This window comes from Triticum dicoccoides, chromosome 3A (assembly GCF_002162155.2).
Source record: "Triticum dicoccoides isolate Atlit2015 ecotype Zavitan chromosome 3A, WEW_v2.0, whole genome shotgun sequence".
Taxonomy (NCBI): domain Eukaryota; kingdom Viridiplantae; phylum Streptophyta; class Magnoliopsida; order Poales; family Poaceae; genus Triticum; species Triticum dicoccoides.
The window spans coordinates 61,622,590-61,643,266 of NC_041384.1; the positions used below are offsets into that span (position 1 = coordinate 61,622,590).

Here is a 20,677-nt window from a genome sequence, read left to right on the forward strand (position 1 = left end):
CGAGCGTAATATTACACATGTTCATAGTGTAGATGCCAAAAGATTTAAAGTTGATAACGATAGTCCCACATACTTGTGGCACTGCCGCCTTGGTCACATTGGTGTCAAGCGCATGAAGAAGCTCCATGCCGATGGACTTTTAGAGTCTCTTGATTATGAATCGTTTGACACGTGCGAACCATGCCTTTTGGGCAAAATGACCAAGACTCCGTTCTCCGGAACAATGGAGCGAGCAACCAACTTGTTGGAAATCATACATACCGATGTGTGCGGTCCAATGAGCATTGAGGCTCGCGGAGGATATCGTTATGTTCTCACTCTCACTGATGACTTGAGTAGATATGGGTATGTCTACTTAATGAAACACAAGTCTGAGACCTTTGAAAAGTTCAAGGAATTTCGGAATGAGGTAGAGAATCAACGTGACCGAAAGATAAAATTCTTACGATCAGATCGTGGAGGAGAATACTTAAGTCACGAATTTGGTACACACTTAAGGAAATGTGGAATTGTTTCACAGCTCACGCCGCCTGGAACACCTCAGCGAAACGGTGTGTCCGAACGTCATAATCGCACCCTATTGGATATGGTGCGGTCTATGATGTCTCTTACCGATTTACCGCTATCATTTTGGGGATACGCTCTAGAGACAGCTACATTCACTTTAAATAGGGCACCGTCTAAATCCGTTGAGATGACACCGTATGAATTATGGTTTGGAAAGAAACCTAAGCTGTCGTTTCTAAAAGTTTGGGGATGCGATGCTTATGTCAAGAAACTTCAACCTGAAAAGCTCGAACCCATGTCGGAAAAATGTGTATTCATAGGATACCCTAAGGAAACTGTAGGGTATACCTTCTACTTAAGATCCGAAGGCAAGATCTTTGTTGCCAAGAACGGATGCTTTTTGGAAAAAGAGTTTCTCTCGAAAGAAGTAAGTGGGAGGAAAGTAGAACTCGATGAAGTACTACCTCTTGAGCGGGAAAGTGGCGCAGCGCAGGAAACCGTTCCTGTGATGCCCACACCAACTGAAGAGGAAAACAATGATGATGATCAAGGTACTTCGGATCAAGTTACTGCTGAACTTCGTAGGTCCACAAGGACACGTTCCGCACCAGAGTGGTACGGCAACCCTGTCCTGGAAATCATGTTGTTAGACAACAATGAACCTTCGAACTATGAAGAAGCGATGGCGGGCCCGGATTCCAACAAATGGCTTGAAGCCATGAAATCCGAGATAGAATCCATGTATGAAAACAAAGTATGGACTTTGACAGACTTGCCCGATGATCGGCGAGCGATAGAAAACAAATGGATCTTTAAGAAGAAGACGGACGCGGATGGTAATGTTACCATCTATAAGGCTCGACTTGTCGCTAAGGGTTATCGACAAGTTCAAGGGATTGACTACGACGAGACATTCTCTCCCGTAGCAAAGCTGAAGTCCGTCCGAATCATGTTAGCAATTGCCGCATACTATGATTATGAGATATGGCAAATGGACGTCAAAACGGCATTCCTTAACGGACATCTTAAGGAAGAACTGTATATGATGCAGCCGGAAGGTTTTCTCGATCCTCGGAACGCTAACAAAGTATGCAAGCTCCAGCGATCCATTTATGGACTGGTGCAAGCATCTCGGAGTTGGAACATTCGCTTTGATGAGATGATCAAAGCGTTTGGGTTTATGCAGACTTATGGAGAAGCCTGCGTTTACAAGAAAGTGAGTGGGAGCTCTGTAGCATTTCTCATATTATATGTAGATGACATACTCTTGATGGGAAATAATATAGAATTTCTGGACAGCATTAAGGCCTACTTGAATAAGTGTTTTTCAATGAAGGACCTTGGAGAAGCTGCTTATATATTAGGCATCAAGATCTATAGAGATAGATCGAGACGCCTCATAGGTCTTTCACAAAGCACATACCTTGATAAGATTTTGAAGAGGTTCAAAATGGATCGGTCCAAGAAGGGGTTCTTGCCTATGTTACAAGGTGTGAGATTGAGCTCGGCTCAGTCACCGACCACGGCAAAAGATAAAGAAGAGATGAGTGTCATCCCCTATGCTTCAGCCATAGGATCTATTATGTATGCCATGCTGTGTACCAGACCCGATGTAAACCTTGCCGTAAGTTTGGTAGCAAGATACCAAAGTAATCCCGGCAAGGAACACTGGACAGCGGTCAAGAATATCCTGAAGTACCTGAAAAGGACGAAGGACATGTTTCTCGTTTATGGAGGAGACGAAGAGCTCGTCGTAAAGGGTTACGTCGACGCTAGCTTCGACTCAGATCTGGATGACTCTAAGTCACAAACCGGATATGTGTATATGTTGAATGGTGGAGCAGTAAGCTGGTGCAGCTGCAAGCAGAGCGTCGTGGCGGGATCTACGTGTGAAGCGGAGTACATGGCAGCCTCGGAGGCAGCGCATGAAGCGATTTGGGTGAAGGAGTTCATCACCGACCTAGGAGTCATACCCAATGAGTCGGGGCCGATCAAACTCTTCTGTGACAACACTGGAGCTATTGCCCTCACCAAGGAGCCCAGGTTTCACAAGAAGACCAGGCACATCAAGCGTCGTTTCAACTCCATCCGTGAAAATGTTCAAGATGGAGACATAGAGATTTGCAAAGTGCACACGGATCTGAATGTCGCAGATCCGCTGACTAAACCTCTCTCGCGTGCAAAACATGATCAACACCAGAACTCTATGGGTGTTCGATTCATCACAATGTAACTAGATTGGTGACTCTAGTGCAAGTGGGAGACTGTTGGAAATATGCCCTAGAGGCAATAATAAAAGTATTATTATATTTCAATGTTCATGATAAATGTCTTTTATTCATGCTATAATTGTATTATCCGGAAATCGTAATACACGTGTGAATACTTAGACCACAATATGTCCCTGGTGAGCCTCTAGTTGACTAGCTCGTTGTGATCAACAGATAGTCATGGTTTCCTGACTATGGACATTGGATGTCGTTGATAACGGGATCACATCATTAGGAGAATGATGTGATGGACAAGACCCAATCCTAAGCATAGCATAAAAGATCGTGTAGTTCGTTTTGCTAGAGCTTTGCCAATGTCAAGTATCTCTCCCTTCGACCATGAGATCGTGTAACTCCCGGATACCGTAAGAGTGCCTTGGGTGTATCAAACGTCACAACGTAACTGGGTGACTATAAAGGTGCATTACAGGTATCTCTGAAAGTATCTGTTGGGTTGACACGGATCGAGACTGGGATTTGTCACTCCGTATGACGGAGAGGTATCTCTGGGCCCACTCGGTAATGCATCATCATAATGAGCTCAATGTGACCAAGGTGTTGGACACGGGATCATGCATTACGGTACGAGTAAAGTGACTTGCCGGTAACGAGACTGAACAAGGTATTGGGATACCAACGATCGAGTCTCGGGCAAGTAACGTACCGATTGACAAAGGGAATTGTATACAGGGTTTGATCGAATCCTCGACATCGTGGTTCATCCGATGACAACATCGAGGAGCATGTGGGAGCCATCATGGGTATCCAGATCCCGCTGTTGGTTATTGACCTGAGAGCGTCTCGGTCATGTCTGCATGTCTCCCGAACCCGTAGGGTCTACACACTTAAGGTTCGGTGACGCTAGGGTTATTAGGAAGACTAGTATGTGACTACCGAATGTTGTTCGGAGTCCCGGATGGGATCCTGGACGTCACGAGGAGCTCCGGAAGGGTCCGGAGGTAAAGATTTATATATGGGAAGTTGTCAAATGGGCACCGGGAAGTTTCGGGGTCATACTGGTATTGTACCGGGGCCACCGGAAGGGTTCCGGGGGTCCACCGGGAGGGGCCACCCCTCCCGGGGGGCCACATGGGCTGCGTGGGGCAGGGAGCCAGCCCCTGGTGGGCTGGGCGCACCCCCTCCCTTGGGCCCTTGCGCCTAGGGTTGAGGGGGGAACCCTAGAGGGGGCGCCCCCTTGGCTTGGGGGGCAAGGCACCCTCTCCCCCTCTCCCCTTGGCCGCCGCACCCCCCTAGATGGGTTCTAGGGGGGCCGGCCCCCTTCTCCCTTCCCCCTATAAATAGAGGGGTGAGGGGAGGGCAGCCGCACCACCCTCCAAGGCGCAGCCCTCCCCTCCCCAACACCTCTCCTCCTTCGTTGTGTGCTTGGCGAAGCCCTATCGGAGTACTGCCTTTCCACCATCACCACGCCGTCGTGCTGCCGGTGAAGCTGTCTTCCTCAACCTCTCCTTCCCCCTTGCTGGATCAAGAAGGAGGAGACGTCTCCCGTCCCGTACGTGTGTTGAACGCGGAGGTGCTGTCCGTTCAGCACTTGGTCATCGGTGATTCGAATCACGTCGAGTACGACTCCATCATCACCTTGCAAGCTTCCGCACGCGATCTACAAGTGGTATGTAGATGCAAACTCTCTCCCTTGACTCGTTGCTTAGATGAACTCATAGATGGATCTTGGTGAAACCGTAGGAAAAATTTTAATTTTCTGCAACGTTCCCCAACAGAATTCCCATATTCATGACTACTTTTCGACCCTCTTTACATCTGAAGTGCAGCATACAAATCCCAGCTTATTGGAAAAAGTGCAGACCAAGGTCACCACCCAAATGAATGACTTTCTTTTGGCTCCTTTTTTGGCAGAGGATGTTAAAAAGGCAGTGTTTAGTATAGGGTATCTGAAAGCCCCTGGCCCGGATGGTATCCATGCTATCTTTTTCAAGAAGTTCTGGCACATCATTGGTCAGGATATATCGAATGAAGTGCTGCAAGCACTCAACTCCAGAAAGATACCTGATGACTGGAATAATACTGTCATTGTGATGACCCCGAAAGTTGAAACACCTGAGCTGGTGAGTCAATTTCATCCTATAAGCCTTTGTAATGTTCTCTATAAAATCATCTCTAAGATGTTAGCCTTGCGTTTGAAGAATATCCTGCCGGACATTATCTCTCCCACACAGAGCGCTTTTGTACCAGGAAGGATGATTACTGATAACATTTTAATTGCTTATGAATGTGTGCATAAGATCAAGAATAAGAGAGCTGGTAATGGTCTTTGTGCCGTAAAATTGGACATGCACAAAGCTTATGATAGAGTTGAATGGTCATTCTTGCATGATATGATGACCGCCCTGGGTTTTCATGAACACTGGATAGATATGATGATGGCATGTGTGACCTCTGTTAAGTACAAAGTAAGATTTAATTCTCAAGAGACAGAAGATGTTGTTCCCACCAAGGGTTTAAGGCAGGGAGACCCTATCTCCCCATACTTGTTCCTATTATGTGCGGAAGGTCTTTCTAGTTTACTGCAGTATGAAGAAGAAGCTGGTGGCATTGAAGGAATCAAAGTGTGCAGAAATGCATCGTCAGTATCACATCTCTTATTTGCTGACGATTCTTTGATTCTAGTGACAGCAGATACCTTAAATGCAGCTTCCTTACAGCATGCTCTAGATACCTATTGCCAAAGTTCGGGACAGATGGTGAGTTTAAACAAATCAAGTGTCTTTTTTAGCCCAAAACTTCGGCTGTGTCCAGAACTGAAATTTGCCAAATCCTTAATACTGATACTGAAGCATTATCCGATAAGTATCTTGGATTGCCTGCTATGGTGGGTGCAGACCGAAGTGATTACTTTAGACATTTCTGTGAAAGAATCAAGGAAAGGCTAAAAGGATGGATTGAAAAACAGCTTTCCACAGGAGGGAAGGAGATACTTATTAAATCTATTGCCCAAGCAATACCAGTTTTTGCAATGTCGGTATTTAGTATTCCTAAAGGGATATGCAAGGAGATCACAGACATGATTGCAGAGTTTTGGTGGGGAGATGATGAGGATCATAAAAGGATGCATTGGTACACGTGGTGGAAAATGTGCTACCCTAAAAATGAAGGTGGAATGGGTTTCAGGGACCTGTACTCTTTTAACTTGGCAATGCTTTCAAAGCAATGTTGGCGCCTAATTAATAATCCTGATTCCCTTTGCGCTCGGGTGTTAAAAGCTAAATATTATCCAAATGTTGATTTACTCCATGCAACACTTAAAAATGGGGCTTCGTTCACTAGGAACTGGAGACCTTCAAGCTTGGGTACATATGGCGCATTGGTACCGGAGAGAAAGTAAACATTTGGCAGGATCCATGGGTACCAGCAAGTCCAGACCGTAAGATAATCTCAAGCCGGGGTCAGTCTGTCCTAACTAAGGTGAGCGAACTGCTGGATCCTTATGAAGGAATATGGGATGAAGAGCTGTTAAGATCTATTTTTAACCCAGTTGATGTTCAAAGGATACTACAGATTCCAATTAATACTAGCTCTTTTGAGGACTTTATTGCATGGCACCCTGAACGTAATGGCATCTTCACGGTTCGATCAGCTTATACAGTTCAGTGGAATCGATCTTTCAGGGCACATGCAAATAGATCAGGGGTTCCAGCGGGCTCTGAAACTCCGGAGATTTGGAGGAAACTTTGGAAACTTACGATCCCACGTAAAATTTCAATATTCTGTTGGCGGGCGTTACATGGAATAATCCCCCTAAAATCGATTCTAGTTAATCGACATGTTGGAAGTGAAGACGGGTGCCCAATATGTCATGGAGCAGCTGAAGATATTAAACATCTTCTATTCGGTTGTACTCATGCGAAGGAACTATGGAGAAACTTGGGGATAATAGAAATTGTTGAACAGGCTATGGTGGGGCAGCGATCAGGTTCGGTGGTCCTGGAAAATCTGCTACTGATGGATGATCGACCTCTCGCTCTTAAGCCGGGCTTGGACGTCAAACAGGTGATAGCTGTGTGGGGGGTGGTACCTATGGTGGATCCGTCGTGAGTTAACACATAATGGTACACCTCCTCTACGCCCCAGATGGTCAATGTCTGTAATGGCTATCGCAAATAATTTTCAGGATGCAAATAAAAAACCCCGAGATAACCATATACAGAGATGGCTGAAACCTGATCCGAAGTTTGTAAAGGTGAATGTTGATGCAGCATTTTTTGAGAATGAGAGGGCGGGGGCAACAGCTGTTGTGATCAGAGATGAGAAAGGGAACTTCCTGGCAGCCCAATGTAAATTCTTACCCTATGTTGTTGATGTGGTATCTTCTGAAGCTCAAGCGATGAGGGATGGACTTGTGCTTGCAAATTCCTTGGGGTTCCCTAGAGTGGAAGCTGAATCAGACTCGACAACGGTGATTGAATAGTGCTCAGGCCAAAACAGATGGTGGGATGTGGCAGCAGTGATCTTCGCGGAGTGCGTGGAAGTGGCATCGCTGATTGGGAAGGTTAGCTTTAGGCATTGTGGTCGTGAAACGAACCAAGTAGCTCATGTGCTAGCAAATTATTCTTTTTGTAATAAGCTTAGTAGGAGTTGGGTTAACGATCCTCCTGATTGTGTTATCCCCAAACTCTTGGATGATGTAATTTCGATTTAATACGCAATAAAGCTAGCCATGATGGCCTTTCCTAAAAAAAACGATGTGGGACATAATTGGGTCACCTACAGGACTTGCCCTCATGGAGGGCGCCACATGCAAAGTCGTAGGAGGGGTAAATGCAGATAGTAGGAAATATAGTTCATAAAGAACTTCGTGCGACTAATTTGATGTTCTAGTCGTAAATATATTTTCTATAGACTTGGTCGAACTTAATATATTTTCAATAGACCTGGTCAAACTTAAACAAGTTTGACTTAGTACAAACCCAGAATTTCAATCAGTAGCTAATATTTTTCACTGCCAACTGGTAGCTAGCTCATGGTTAAACTAGTAGCCGGCCTCAGCCCTGGCTTTCTTGTACTTAGTGTTAGTTGCAGCGATTGGAACTTGCAGAGTAGCTAATTAACCAGGACACAACACCTCTAATCCCGTGGAAGATGGTAATTCCAACTAGTGGAACTTACAGAGTATTTACATCAGAATTAGGGCTTCCATTTGGGTTTGGGGCAAGCAAATGCCATGCATTGTAAGTTCTATTGCCTGATAAAAAAACAGCGGAATATGCCTTTCTGTTCTTCAATCACAGCGATTAACTAATAGTGTTGCTGCACGCATAGGCAAGAGGGCAAGCTTCGGATAACCTTCGCTGACGAAGTTGTAAAAGCAACTGAGTTCATCTACGAGCAAAAAAGCTATTGCTGTCACGTACTTCAACCCTTCAAGCCAATCAACCTACACCCAGCGACGATTTGGCAGTTTTAGGATAGGGGTTCTTTTAGATATGCCCTAAGAGTATTAAGAATGTGCAGCACTCTCTCGACCGACTCACCCAGTGCATACAAAGATTTACCCGTGGCAGAGCGCTCCGCCCGCAGCTTAGTAACCTTCTTCTCGCTGGAAGACACCCTTTCCTTGCACAGTTTCAACTTGCGCTTTGTCCTTCGAACACGGAGCTTGGCATCTTTGAGTTGAGCCCGAACATCCTTCAGCTCCTTTTGGGCCGCCATGCAGGATTCGCTCAACGACTCCACTTTCTTGATCAAAGAAGGAACCAGGTCGTCTTCCGCCGCCAATTTGTCCACCTAAAACAAAGGGAGCCCGAAATAAGAGAATGTGTATGTGTATGGCCTTTCGTGTTTCTAGCTTCCATGATTTTGGGGAGAGGATATGCCCAGACCAAAAGAATAGGGATGTCCACAAGCAAAGCCAAATGGTCATCAAAACTTAGTAGGACATAGTTAGTTTCTTTTACAATAACTGTTCTTTTACAATAACTGTTATTCACAAACATGAATCCCTAGCAGCACTATCGGAAAAAAAAATGTTTTGCATCTAAATTTAGTGCTGGCTTTTACAAGTAATTTCAGCACCAACTAAAATGCAGATACCCGTGGTACGAAATATACTTAAATTACTAACAGAAACATAACATAACCAAAAGTCAAATGGACCCAATTGCATTCGGACATCCTTGAGAAAGTCGAAGGATTCCTCTAGGTCCAAACTAATACACCCTCCGTTCAAAAATATAAGATGTTGGATGTTTTAATATGGACTGCATACGGATCAAAATGAGTGAACAAACACATTCAAATGTGTCTGTATACATCTGATTCAGAAAAATTAAGATCTTATTTTTGTGAACGGACGGAGTAGTTTTCAATTGCACAAATATCTTGCCTAAATTGACATTATTCTCGGGGAGCTATTTTGGATCTTATTATGAATTGGAGTAATGCATTCAGAATCTGAGAGACAAAAAGATTGACATACTCTAATATCAACACAGCAGCCATGTTGTTGTTTCAATGGCAGAAAAGAAGTTGCCTCTCAACGTCATATTTGACACGCTGGTAATGAACCATAAGCTTAGCAGTCAAGAAAATACAATATTCACAACCAATGATCATAAATTATTTTTTGCCACATCTCCCCTATATTCAGGAGATCCATTCAATTATTCTAGTTGTTTTTACTCAATGTTTACTTCACACAAAGCTGACGCTATAAAATTCGGTGGAAGATCCAACATTTTTGAATAACATGAGAATCAACATTCTAAACCAGGCTTCTCATTTTGTACCCCGATAAATAAGGAACCATCCCCATTTCTACAAATCGTTAACCAAACACATGAATCAGTAGAAACTAAACGTTGGCTTTGTATTACAAGTCATTAACCAAACACAAAGGAATTTTGGCGGCTGCTCCGGGAGGTGGCGGCGTCTGGTCAACTTGATCCTGGAGGAGTGGGGAGAGAGGGCGGCGAGCTCGAGCAGGAAGAAGAAGGGCGGCATCTGCCATCTGGTGGATGGCGGCGGCGGCTGCTCCTCCACCGAGCGGGACTGCGGGATGGGAGGAAAAGGAGAACGAGCCCGAACGGCAAAACCCAATCAATACGTGAGGCTGGGACCTCGCAGCATGCGGCGCTCAGGAGTATTTAACAAAAACTATCATATTTCGTGAAACCGTGTCTACAAACTACCACTTTATAAATTTGTACCGAAAATTATCATTTTTTGTCTAATCTTTGACTAAAAACTACCATGTCGGAAAAGTGCCCAATTTGCCTCTTCTAAACGCCTTTCTGACAGGATGGACCCATATGTCGGCATTAATCTTCTTCCTCCTCTCTCTGGCATTTCCTCAAACACTTCGTGTGCACTCCGCCGCTCTGCCCCGCCACCTGCACCACCCTCCCTCCTAGCCGAGCCACCTGCTCGCCTTGGCCATGGCGGCCGCCGTCGTGCCAAGGCCTCGCCACCCCCGCTCGGGCGCTCTGGCGACACGGTGGTCATCAAGAGGATCTCAAGCAACGGGTCGCAGGGGATGCGCGAGTTCGTCGCCAAGGTGGCGAGCCTCGGGCGCATGCGGCACCGGAACCTAGTCAAGCCGTGCGGGTGGTGCAAGTGCGGGCAAGACCTGCTTCTAGTCTACGACTTCATGCCCAACGGCAGCCTCGACGCGCACCTGTTCGGCAGTGCCCGTGCCGGTGCGGGCACTGGCGTCGGCGTGTCCCCGTCGCCGGCGTTGCTCACGTGGGAGCAGCGTGTGAGGATCCTCAAGGGCGTCGCGTCCGGGCTGGTGTACCTGCACGAGGGGTGGGAGCAGGTGGTGGTGCACCGTGACGTCAAGGCCAGCAACGTGCTGCTGGGCGCGGACATGAGCGCGCGGCTCGGCGACTTCGGCCTCGCGCGCCTCTACGAGCACGACGCGGAAACCAACCTGCCACGACCCGCGTCGTCGGGGCGTTGGGCTACATGGCGCTGGAGCTCACCCGTGACTGGCAAGGCCACCACGGCGAGCGACGCGTTCGGTTTCGGCGGCCTGCTTCTCGAGGTGGCGAGCGGGCACCGGCCCATCGACCCCATCACCGGCGTGAACCTAGTGCCCTGGGTCCGAGACCACGGCATCAGGCGGCAGGGCCGAGCGGCGGGTGGTGAGGCCTTGGCACGACGACGACCGCCATGGCCAAGGCAAGCAGACGGCTCGGCTAGGAGGGAGGGCGGCGCAAGTGGCGGAGCAGAGCGGCGGAGTGCACATGAAGTGTTTGACGAAATGCCAGAGAGAGAGGAGGAAGAAGATTAGTGCTGACAGGTGGGCCCATCCTGTTAGAAAGGTGTTTAGAAGAGGCGAATCGGGCACTTTCCTGACATGGTAGGTTTTAGTCAAAAATTAGACAAAAAATGATAGTTTTCGACACAAATTTATAAAGTGATAGTTTGTAGACATGGTTCCACGAAATATGGTAGTTTTTTGTTAAATACTCGGCACTCAGCGAGCAAACGTGCCCAGCTCGAGCTTTGAGCTGGGCCATGTGCGGAGTGGAGCGCCCCTGTTTTTTGTTTGTTTTGTTTTTGATTCTTAACTTCAAAAAAAATTTCTCCCAAAAAAAACTTAAGAACAAATGTTAACGATTCCCGATCCGATTGAGACGTTCGGGATTTCAAAATAATGTTCCGAAATTTCAAAAAATATAATGAATTTGAAACATGTTCCTGGGTTTCAAAAATGTTCTGAATTTTTGAAAATGTTCATGAATTTGAAAAAAAATGTTCATGGAGCTCGCTTTTGCAACAAATCTCGCTCTTGCAGTTGATCTTCAAGTGCGTAGCTGTTTTATTGCGTCTGACTGTTGAAGTAGTCAGTGCCATGAACAATGGTAGCCGCTCCCACTATTGCACTATTCTCTCAGAGATCAATCAACGAAAGATGGACTTCACTGAGGTTCGTTTCAACCACGAAGGACAGGCCTCGAATTCGCATGCTCGGAGCTATTTTTATTTAAAGTTAGGATGCCAGTTATGGGTCCTGAACTCTCCAGACATTTCTATTGTGTCCAAGTTTATTGCTCAATAAAACAAGCTAGATTACAACTGAAACAAGCTAGATTACAACTGAAACATGCTCGGAGGTTGTCAATGCTATGAAACAATGTTAGCCGCTCCCACCATTGCACCATTCCCTCAGAGATCAATCAACGAAAGATGGACTTCACTGAAGTTCGTTTCAACCAAGAAGGACAAGCCTCGAATTCGCATGCTCGAAAAAAAATCGAATGCTCGGAGCTGTTTCTATTGTGTCCAAGTTTATTGGTCAATAAAACGAGCTAGATTACAAGTTTACAACTAAAAAAATAGTGCGGGCTGGTCACCCAAAGAACGACCTAAAATTCAATTCTTGTGCTTTTGCTTGTGTGTGAACTCTTAATACTTAGGCCTCTTTTGGTTCATAGGATAGGATTATCATAAGAATAGGAATCTTGTAAGAAACGAGATGACATGTATCTCAAATCCTATGAGTAGGAATAGAAAACAAGACGTCATTTGGTTGACACCAAAGGAATTTTTTCATTGAGTCTAGGCTCTTTTTTATTTTCCTATAAAATGCGAAGGATAGGAATCAATCCTATGTAGGAATAGGAATCCATTCCTATGAACCAAAGGGCTCTAAAGAAAAAAATCCTATAAAAATTCTATCCTCTACAATTTCTATGAAATTCCTACCAAAGGAGGCCTTAACATGTTTTTTAGGGGCAACAACTCTTAATATTTACCTTTTTTTTTAGCTCTGCTCGCCTCACTGGGCCTGGGAAATAAGCGTATCGGCCTCATCATCTGGTCGGACCAAGCCCACTATGTCGTCATCCAGTACCGCAGTGGTGGCGACGGACCAGCAGACTCTAGAAAACGCAGGGTAAAGCGGAGCGCCGATGGCCACAGCGCGACTACTGCTCCGAAGCGCCTCCCTGCTCCCCCTCCGCCGCTCGCCCCTGCACTCGTCCCGCTTCCAGCCCCGAGCCGCCATGGCCTCCGATGCCGCCAGCCAGTTCCAGAAGATCCAGATCCAGCGCGAGGACACGGTGAGACCTCCACCTCCCTTCTCTCTGTTGTTGCGCGAGGGCGCGCATCGAGGGTTCGAGGATGCCTTATCCCTTCTAGGCGAGTAGCGGTTTTCATCTTATTTGCACCTTCTCGGTGGATTGTAATTTATTAGGCCACTCAGAGTCTCATAGATGTCGGGAAATGTAATGTAAGTACCATACGGAACATCTTGTCTTGGAGTAGATACCCAGATTTATGCCACTAATTGACTCTCTGCGTAACCAGACAGATTTTCTGGATGCAGTGCGCTCCAATTTCACCTCTCACAAAGTTGCCACTTAATGGCATGCCAAACACACGGGCTAGCCAATTTTTCTGTAGAAAATCAAGCATGCCCATAATGTCGGTGCTTTTGCTCTGTATCTTGGTACATCTTACTGATAAACTGATGTGATGTTGTGTTTCTTCAGACGTTTGATGCCTATGTTGTTGGCAAAGAAAACGCTCCTGGAGTTGTAGTGTTGCAAGAGTGGTGGGGTGTTGACTATGAGGTCAAGAATCATGCCATCCATATTTCCCAGATCGGCGATGGATACAGAGCACTTATTCCAGAGTATGATGATATAATGCGCTCCTTGCTTTGCACCATTTGTTCTGTTCAAGATAAAGTATTATGAAACGGATGCTTCATAGAGTGTCACTACTCACTACTTCCTCAGAATATTATTGCTCAGTCAACTGCTTTTTGTGTTTACATATTTATTTATTTATTTATTTTCAGTTTGTACCGTGGGAAGGTTGCTTTGGAGGTAGCTGAAGCACAACATCTGATGGAAGGACTAGACTGGCAGGGTGCAATCAAGGATATTCAGGCTTCAGTTAAATGGCTGAAGGAAAATGGATCACCCAAGGTACTCTTTTTTATCTAACTTTGTTTAAATTTCAAGATTTTCTCTGTATGATGTTCTTACTCAAATTGTGCTATTGTGGGTAACATGATAATCATTATGATTAGTAGGTAGAAAGTGTGATGTCTTCTGCCTATTTGCCATCTGATCCGAATATGTTGATTGAGCCTCTTGCAGTAGTAAACTCCAGTGTGTTAAATCAATTGATCAGTAACACAAGATCAGTGAAAATGCAAGTGCTGCTGTCTTTATCCTTTCGGTATATTTGTTGTGCTACCTCCATGCAGCAATATCTGACATGTGACATGTCAGTATACATTTTGTTTGTTGGTTGCACAAGTCTTGTTGCATGATTTTGGTAGTTAACTAAATTTGTTAGACATGCCTATTAACTATCTAAGATGTAATTTTCTGTTAAAAAATCAGATTATGTCAGATGTGAGTGTATGAGTGGCAATTTTCATCGAAGAAGCATCATAAAATCAATTATCGGTGAGAAGAACCTTGGGGCACTACTTTCACACTTGAGAAATTATATAAATTTTTATTAGCGTGTACTTTGATCTGATCAGTTCTAACATGACAATCGGATGGAGGCAGTCGTAAGCTTTGAATTTTCGGGAAGCATCAAAGAATCAATTAGTCGGTTAGAACTTAGAACCTTGGGGCATTTCTGTCACACTTGACATCTTGTTATAAATTTTTATTTGCGTATACAATTATACATTCATCTGATCAGTTCTAACATGACAAATCAAATGGAGGTAATAGTAAGATTTTATTTTTTAAACCTAGTTGTAATTGCCGTGTTGACTAAAATGGCAAAATCGTGGTATTACACATTAGTCAAATGTTTCATAGGCTGAATGTCTCTTTGGTGTGGATTATAGATTTCTTCGACCATTTAATTTGTGCTAATCTGTACCTTATGAAGAGTTGGACTGTCTAGTTTATAAATTTATTCCATGTGTGCCAATAAACTCTGACCAAGTAACTAGTACGAATGTAGGACAATAAATATGCTTGTGTACCATAATATTCTGTCGTTAATTTGTTATGGACAAATAGCAACATATATATGTCATTTTTATGTTCTGTTGAAAACAGTACACATTGTAATGATTTGCCTACCTTTTTCTTCTTCTATTGTGTTAGGTTGGTGTTACTGGTTATTGCATGGGAGGTGCTTTGGCAATTGCAAGTGGAGTTTTGGTCCCAGAGGTTGATGCTGTTGTTGCTTTCTACGGGACGCCATCTTCGGAGCTTGCTGATGCTTCCAAGGCCCAGGCTCCAATCCAGGCTCATTTTGGGGAGCTTGACAGTTTTGTTGGGTTTGCAGATGTTACCGTAAGGCCTTTCTTTACCTTTCCGTTTCTGTTCATTGCTACTTTCCATAGGTTCATGTTGCTTTTTCGGTCTCGTTGTTGTGAAACAGTATCCAGGTCTATTTGTTTTCTGTACGAAATCATAAACTGGAAAACAGGCTCTTAATTCCTTCCATGTGGCAAATGGCGAATCAGTTTACTTTTTGGTAGTTATTTTATCCATTGTGTTTCATACACATCGGTGTAACTATAATTCGAAAGATGCATAAATTAACCTACCTATGGTCCTGCTGTCTCACTATCTATTGATATGTGACATGTGACAGACCGGCTAATGGGTTTGTAGCAGCTGATTTAACCTTTATGTGCATATAGTACTTATTATCATTGGATAATTATAGTACTTAATTTTGAAGTAGAAATACATGACATTGCTATGTGTGTGATGTTTCAGGCGGCCAAGTCGTTGGAGGAGAAGCTCAAGGCTTCTGGAGTGGCACATGAAGTCCACATATACCCTGGATGCTCACATGCCTTCATGAACGCATCGCCTGAGGCCGTCAAGAGGAGGAAGGGCATGGGTTTGACTGATGAGAATCAGGGAGCCATTGACCTGGCATGGTCCCGCTTCTCCACTTGGATGGGTCGTTTCCTGGGATCTGCATGAGCCATTACCATATCTTCCATATGGTCTCTGAATGATGTATGGGCGTGTGTCGGCTCGGAAGAATAAAATGTTTGGGCGCAATATGTAGCCAGTGCCCAATCTAGACACGCAGTGTGTTTGTGTTAGTAGTACTATATTCCAACTCGTCATTGTTTTGCCAGAATATCTTGAGGTACTTGATTGGAGTGGAAATGAAGCACTTACACTTGCGACTTTGCGAGCATGTCATATGAGTTTGTTTTGTGTTTTAATAAGCTTCAGCCGGGTGTTTTCTGGCCGATGGGTGATTGCATGGATTTTTAATTTTGAGGCAAGGGTAAGTGCATGGGTATCGTTCACGCTTCTGCAAGTTGCTGATTTGGTTGATGGACCTTAATGTTACTATCGCTAACTTTGTTCAATTTATTTCGCTCTGTAAATTTCCATAGGACAATTTTTTTTGTCAGTTCAGCAAGAAAGGCTAGTCCACGCGGGTGTCGGCAAAAGCATTTGCACGTCTTATGGTAAATATCACCACACTAGTAATTTCGCGGTCGCCTATTGTGGCCTTGTTGTGTTGACAAGGTGAGCTATGCTAGGATGGGCATTGCCGAAATTACCCTGGCGTATGACATGTTTGTATGGTGAACCAAGCTGCAAGAATAAGCAACGCTTACACGACCTTCACATTCCCACGCACCTGCCATGGATGATTTTAGGCCTCCCAGTGGGCGCACAAGAGGAAATGAACCATGCTTGCTACACAGGTCGACACATACGAGATACGCATGAAAAAACATTTTGAGAACCAACAGAAGATGATACCCCTACCTGCGATGCAAACGCATACATCAAGCATCAACACATAAGTACTAGTACAACCTGGAGCAACTGATAACTTAAGCTGGACTACGAGCATCTAACTACTACCATAGTACCATCGGACACTTGACATTACCAAAAGATGCCACCGTTAGATAGTTCTGATGGCCGCACAAAAGATCAACCTAATTTAGCTAGACACATCGAGCTACTTTCCCATGTCGATGAGCATGTTAGGCGCAGGACCGTGCGTTTCAAGCGCTGCTGGGGGGCTTCAGGAAAACGTCGGTGAGCACGGTCTTGGACTGCAGCGACGCCTTGAGGATCTCCAGACCCTGCAAAATTTAGAGGAAATGCAACGTGACGATTGATTGATTGATGCACATGGTTAACGAAGACATATCGAATGGAGTATGATACTGCTGATGAGATTCATAATCACCTGGTCATAGCCGAGCTGCACGGTCTTCTCCTGGAGCGCGCTGAGGTCGCTGACGGCGAAGGTGTTGAGCAGGGTGATGCTGGAGATGGAGGACATGGGCGTCACCGTGAGGTCGTCCATCACCGTGTACGTCACGATGCCCTGCACGAACCCCTTCCCGCTGACGCCGCCCGCCGCCTGCGCCACCTCGCCTCCGGACGCGGCCGACGGCACGACCGTGAAGGCCGTGGTCATCTGGTTCTTACACGATGGACAGTAGGTGCCGTAACTCTCCGTCATGTAAGTCCGGCAGCTGTTGCATCTAGCCTGCTGGCTGCTGCTGCCGTCATATCCGTCGCTGTAGCAGTTGCACTGCCTGCTGCATCTGTAGAACGCCTTCGCCTGTGGGCACGGCGGCGGCGGCATGCCCAGGAGGGAGCTTTTGCTGCTGGCCGACGGCGAGAGGACGGCGGGGTGGAGCAGCGCGTCCTTGGCGGCGCCGGGCTGGACGTAGGTGCCGTCGAGCTTCTCCACGCTGCCGTAGAGGCTGCCGACGCAGCCGACCATGGCCTCCTTCCCGAGCAGCTTGACGGCGGTGCCGACGGGCAGCGCGAGGAGGGAGAAGAGGAAGTCCACCACGTCCTTGCTCGCCTCCGCGAACAGCACGCGCCGGGCCTGGGTGTCCACCAGGAGCTTCATGCTCAGCGCGGTGGTCGTGGTGGTCGCCATCCTGGTGCTGGGCGGGCGGCGACGGTGGTATCTAGCTCTTCCCTCACTCACTTGTGTGGTGGCGAGGACCGAGGAGAAATGAATAGGCTTGAGTGCTTGACACCGAGCGTGTGCTGTGGAGTAGAGTATTTGAAAGGGGAAGAAGAATAGCAAGAGCCGGCCCGCGGATTGGATTGAGGTGACGGGACGGGAGAGGAAGAGAGAGCGCGCGCATGGGCATGGCGTGTGCGCAGAGCGAAACGATCTGTGTTGGCAGGTGAGTGTGACCGCGGAGACAAAACACCGAGCAATTGACCGACGGCATGACTGCGCTCTCACGGCAGTCGAGTCGATAGGCACTACTCCCTCCATTCCACAACAATATAGTGTTGTATCCTCGTGCTTCAACTTTGACCGTAAATTTAACTATCAAGATCGATTGCGGCAAGAGCAAAAATTATATCAATGAATTCGTATTCGAAAGAAGTTTTTAATTATGTAACTTTTTCTCCCGCCGTAGTCGGTCTCATTCGTTAAATTTATGATCAAAGTTCGACCTCGGGAAGCGCGAGCGCACTATATTTTGAAATGGAGGGAGTACTATGAAATTCGACCAAGTTTTTAAAGACACTCCCTTCATTCTAAAATATAGTTTATGATGATATAAGTTTTTAGAGATACTCCCTCCATTCCAAAATACTATTTATAGCTATAATATCAAACATATAAAGTATGTATGAAAGTTCTAATGATATAAGTTTGGCGTTCTAGATGAATGTTTTTTCCATAAATTCGATCAAAGTTTATGATGTCTGACTTTTTAAAAATCTATATGCACAATATTATGAAACTAGCGAGTATTTTTTTTAAATGACGCCGTGACGGAGCCGGGCGTGGTGACCACGCCGCTGATCCCCTCCGCGCCGGACGCTTTCTACACGATCCTGCTCGCGTCAGTCAAGATCGGGAACTCGACCGTCGTGCCACCGAAGCGGTCCCCTGTCATCGGCGACTCCGTCCCGGTGCTGATGTACCTCGACAAGGGGCTGCTGGACCAGGTCGTGGCGGAGGTCGCCCGGAGCATCAAGCTCCCGCGGAAGCAGTCGCCGGAGAAGCTAGTGGATCTGTGCTACGACGTGGCCGGCGAGACCAAGGCATGGGCGAATCTTTTCCCATAGGTGACGCTGGGGTTTGGCGGCGGCGCCGTGATCACCCTGCCGGAGAGCCAAACGATTTGTGTTGGCAGATGAGTGTGACAAAACAAGGAGCGATCACTCGACCAGATAACTGCGCGCACGACGAAGGTATTTGTATTCTCTGTCGCCGTCGACTCCTCGTCTTACATGTCATGGACTCTCTGTATAAAATTTTCAGTTAGTTACCTGTTAGGCCATCTTTCGATATGCCTCAAGGGTAGGTGTTTATTATGTGTTGAAATGAATTATGAACTATGTCGGTGAATGTTTTAGAATATCTGTTAATGTTGAAACCTATAAAATATTCAGTTACTTATTTGATAGTTCATTGTTCTCATGTCTAATTAAATGTTTATATTGAGGGGAAGTTGTGGATGGTTTGAATCATTTTTTTTTTGAGGTAGGATGGTTAGAATCATTGTGCATAAAGAATCTTTCTATCAACCTGCAACCCAGCCATGCCTTGAAGACTCAATCACTATTCAAAATTTGAAGGAATAGTCGTTGCAGCATGGGTTAGGCCAAAATAATTTTATTTACTATCGAAGCAGGATGTGTTAGGATGATCTTCACCGTGTGGGCCCAACGGCCCACCGGGCCCTTAGATCCGCGCCCTGATCGGGGGTGCTCAACCCATTATGGGTGACGGGCCCCTGTCACCTGCACTATATAAAGAGGTGGGGGCCGGCGGCTCGCATCACGAGGTTCGTCGCAACGCCGTACTCCCACCACTTCACCCACGATCAACTCTCTGCCATCACCGGCCACCGTCACCATGGCCGGCACCGGGAGCTCCTCGAGCCAAAAGGAGAAGGTAGGACCACCGATCTAATCTAGCCTAATGATTCACAACATCTATCAATGGTTTCAGAGCATGTTAGGCTAAGATATTCGGTACAAAGCATATACAGAGAAAGAAAGATCCTCCTTTCCCCCCAAGAACTCTAGACAGGGCAAAGAAACTCACCGGGCAGGGCCTTGAGCTCGCCGACAAAGAGCGCCGCCACAAGGACGCGCCGTTCCTCTCGATCCGGACGCGCATCAGTAAGCCGAGGCGTCGGAAGAAGAAGAATAAAAAAAGGAAAAGGGGGCACCGCGGCCAAACCGTTCGACGGCGGCGCGCTCACCGCGAGGCTTAGACGCAACCGGCGAAGGGGATGGCAACGACGCGGATGGGAAGGGGGGCAGAGGGGGCGCAGCGGCGCCGCGACACTCTCCTTCTCTCGTTCTCTTTGCCACAGAAAAAGAAGGAAGAAAAGGAAAGGGGAGGTCGCTCGCGTGGCGCGGTGGTTTGCTGCCGACGCCGGCGACCGGCGCAACCGTGCCTCGCCGCTACTCCACCAGAGAAGGGCGCCGTCGAGCGCAAAGGGGAGCAGAGGAGGGCGCAATCGCGTCCCTCTCTCTCTCTCTGCCACACGAGGTTCGTTGCGGAAGGGAGAAATGGAGGGAGGAAAGGAAGGGAAAGAGGCCAGCGCGCAGCGGTGGAACTCGTCGCCGTCGCCGGTGTCCGATGCGGCGCGGTGGCTCGGCGTACGGGAGAGAGGCGCACAGAGGCGAGAGAAGAGGAAATGGATAGGGTTCTCTCGAGCGGCGCTGGATCGGGCATTTTGTTCAGCCGATCTGCGCGCTGGACCGTCGGATGGAATCCGACGGTCAGGCAGCAAACCCTAGCTCGCTGCTAGGCCCCTGGGCCGGAAAGGGAGCAGGCGAGCAGGCCGTGGGCCGGTTTCTCACCGCGGGGAACAAGCGACGCTCGCCAGCTAGCCATGGGCCAAGAGCAGTAGGCCGCAGAGCGACGCGCTGAGCGGGCTGTGGACCGCCGGCGTGAAAGAAACGGCCCACACACAGAGCACAATTTTGATGTTTTTTGTCCAG

General features: G+C 46.8%; 2 protein-coding genes across 2 annotated transcripts; one reads left to right on the forward strand and one right to left on the reverse strand.

The window, feature by feature from the left end:
* The first annotated feature begins 12,635 nt into the window (after nucleotides 1-12,635).
* On the forward strand, nucleotides 12,636-15,909 carry LOC119267137 (protein usf-like). Its single transcript, XM_037548463.1, has 5 exons — nucleotides 12,636-12,814; nucleotides 13,247-13,389; nucleotides 13,558-13,687; nucleotides 14,840-15,031; nucleotides 15,464-15,909. Exons 1-5 carry the CDS (start codon nucleotides 12,665-12,667, stop codon nucleotides 15,674-15,676), a joined length of 828 nt encoding a protein of 275 aa, XP_037404360.1. The 5' UTR covers nucleotides 12,636-12,664; the 3' UTR covers nucleotides 15,677-15,909.
* Nucleotides 15,910-16,425: 516 nt separating this feature from the next.
* Nucleotides 16,426-20,366, reverse strand: LOC119267138. Its single transcript, XM_037548465.1, has 2 exons — nucleotides 16,920-20,366; nucleotides 16,426-16,812 (listed from the first exon to the last, which is right to left on the reverse strand). The coding sequence occupies exons 1-2, from the start codon at nucleotides 17,976-17,978 to the stop codon at nucleotides 16,732-16,734; spliced, it is 1,140 nt and encodes a 379-aa protein (XP_037404362.1). The 5' UTR covers nucleotides 17,979-20,366; the 3' UTR covers nucleotides 16,426-16,731.
* Between the last annotated feature and the right edge of the window lie 311 nt (nucleotides 20,367-20,677).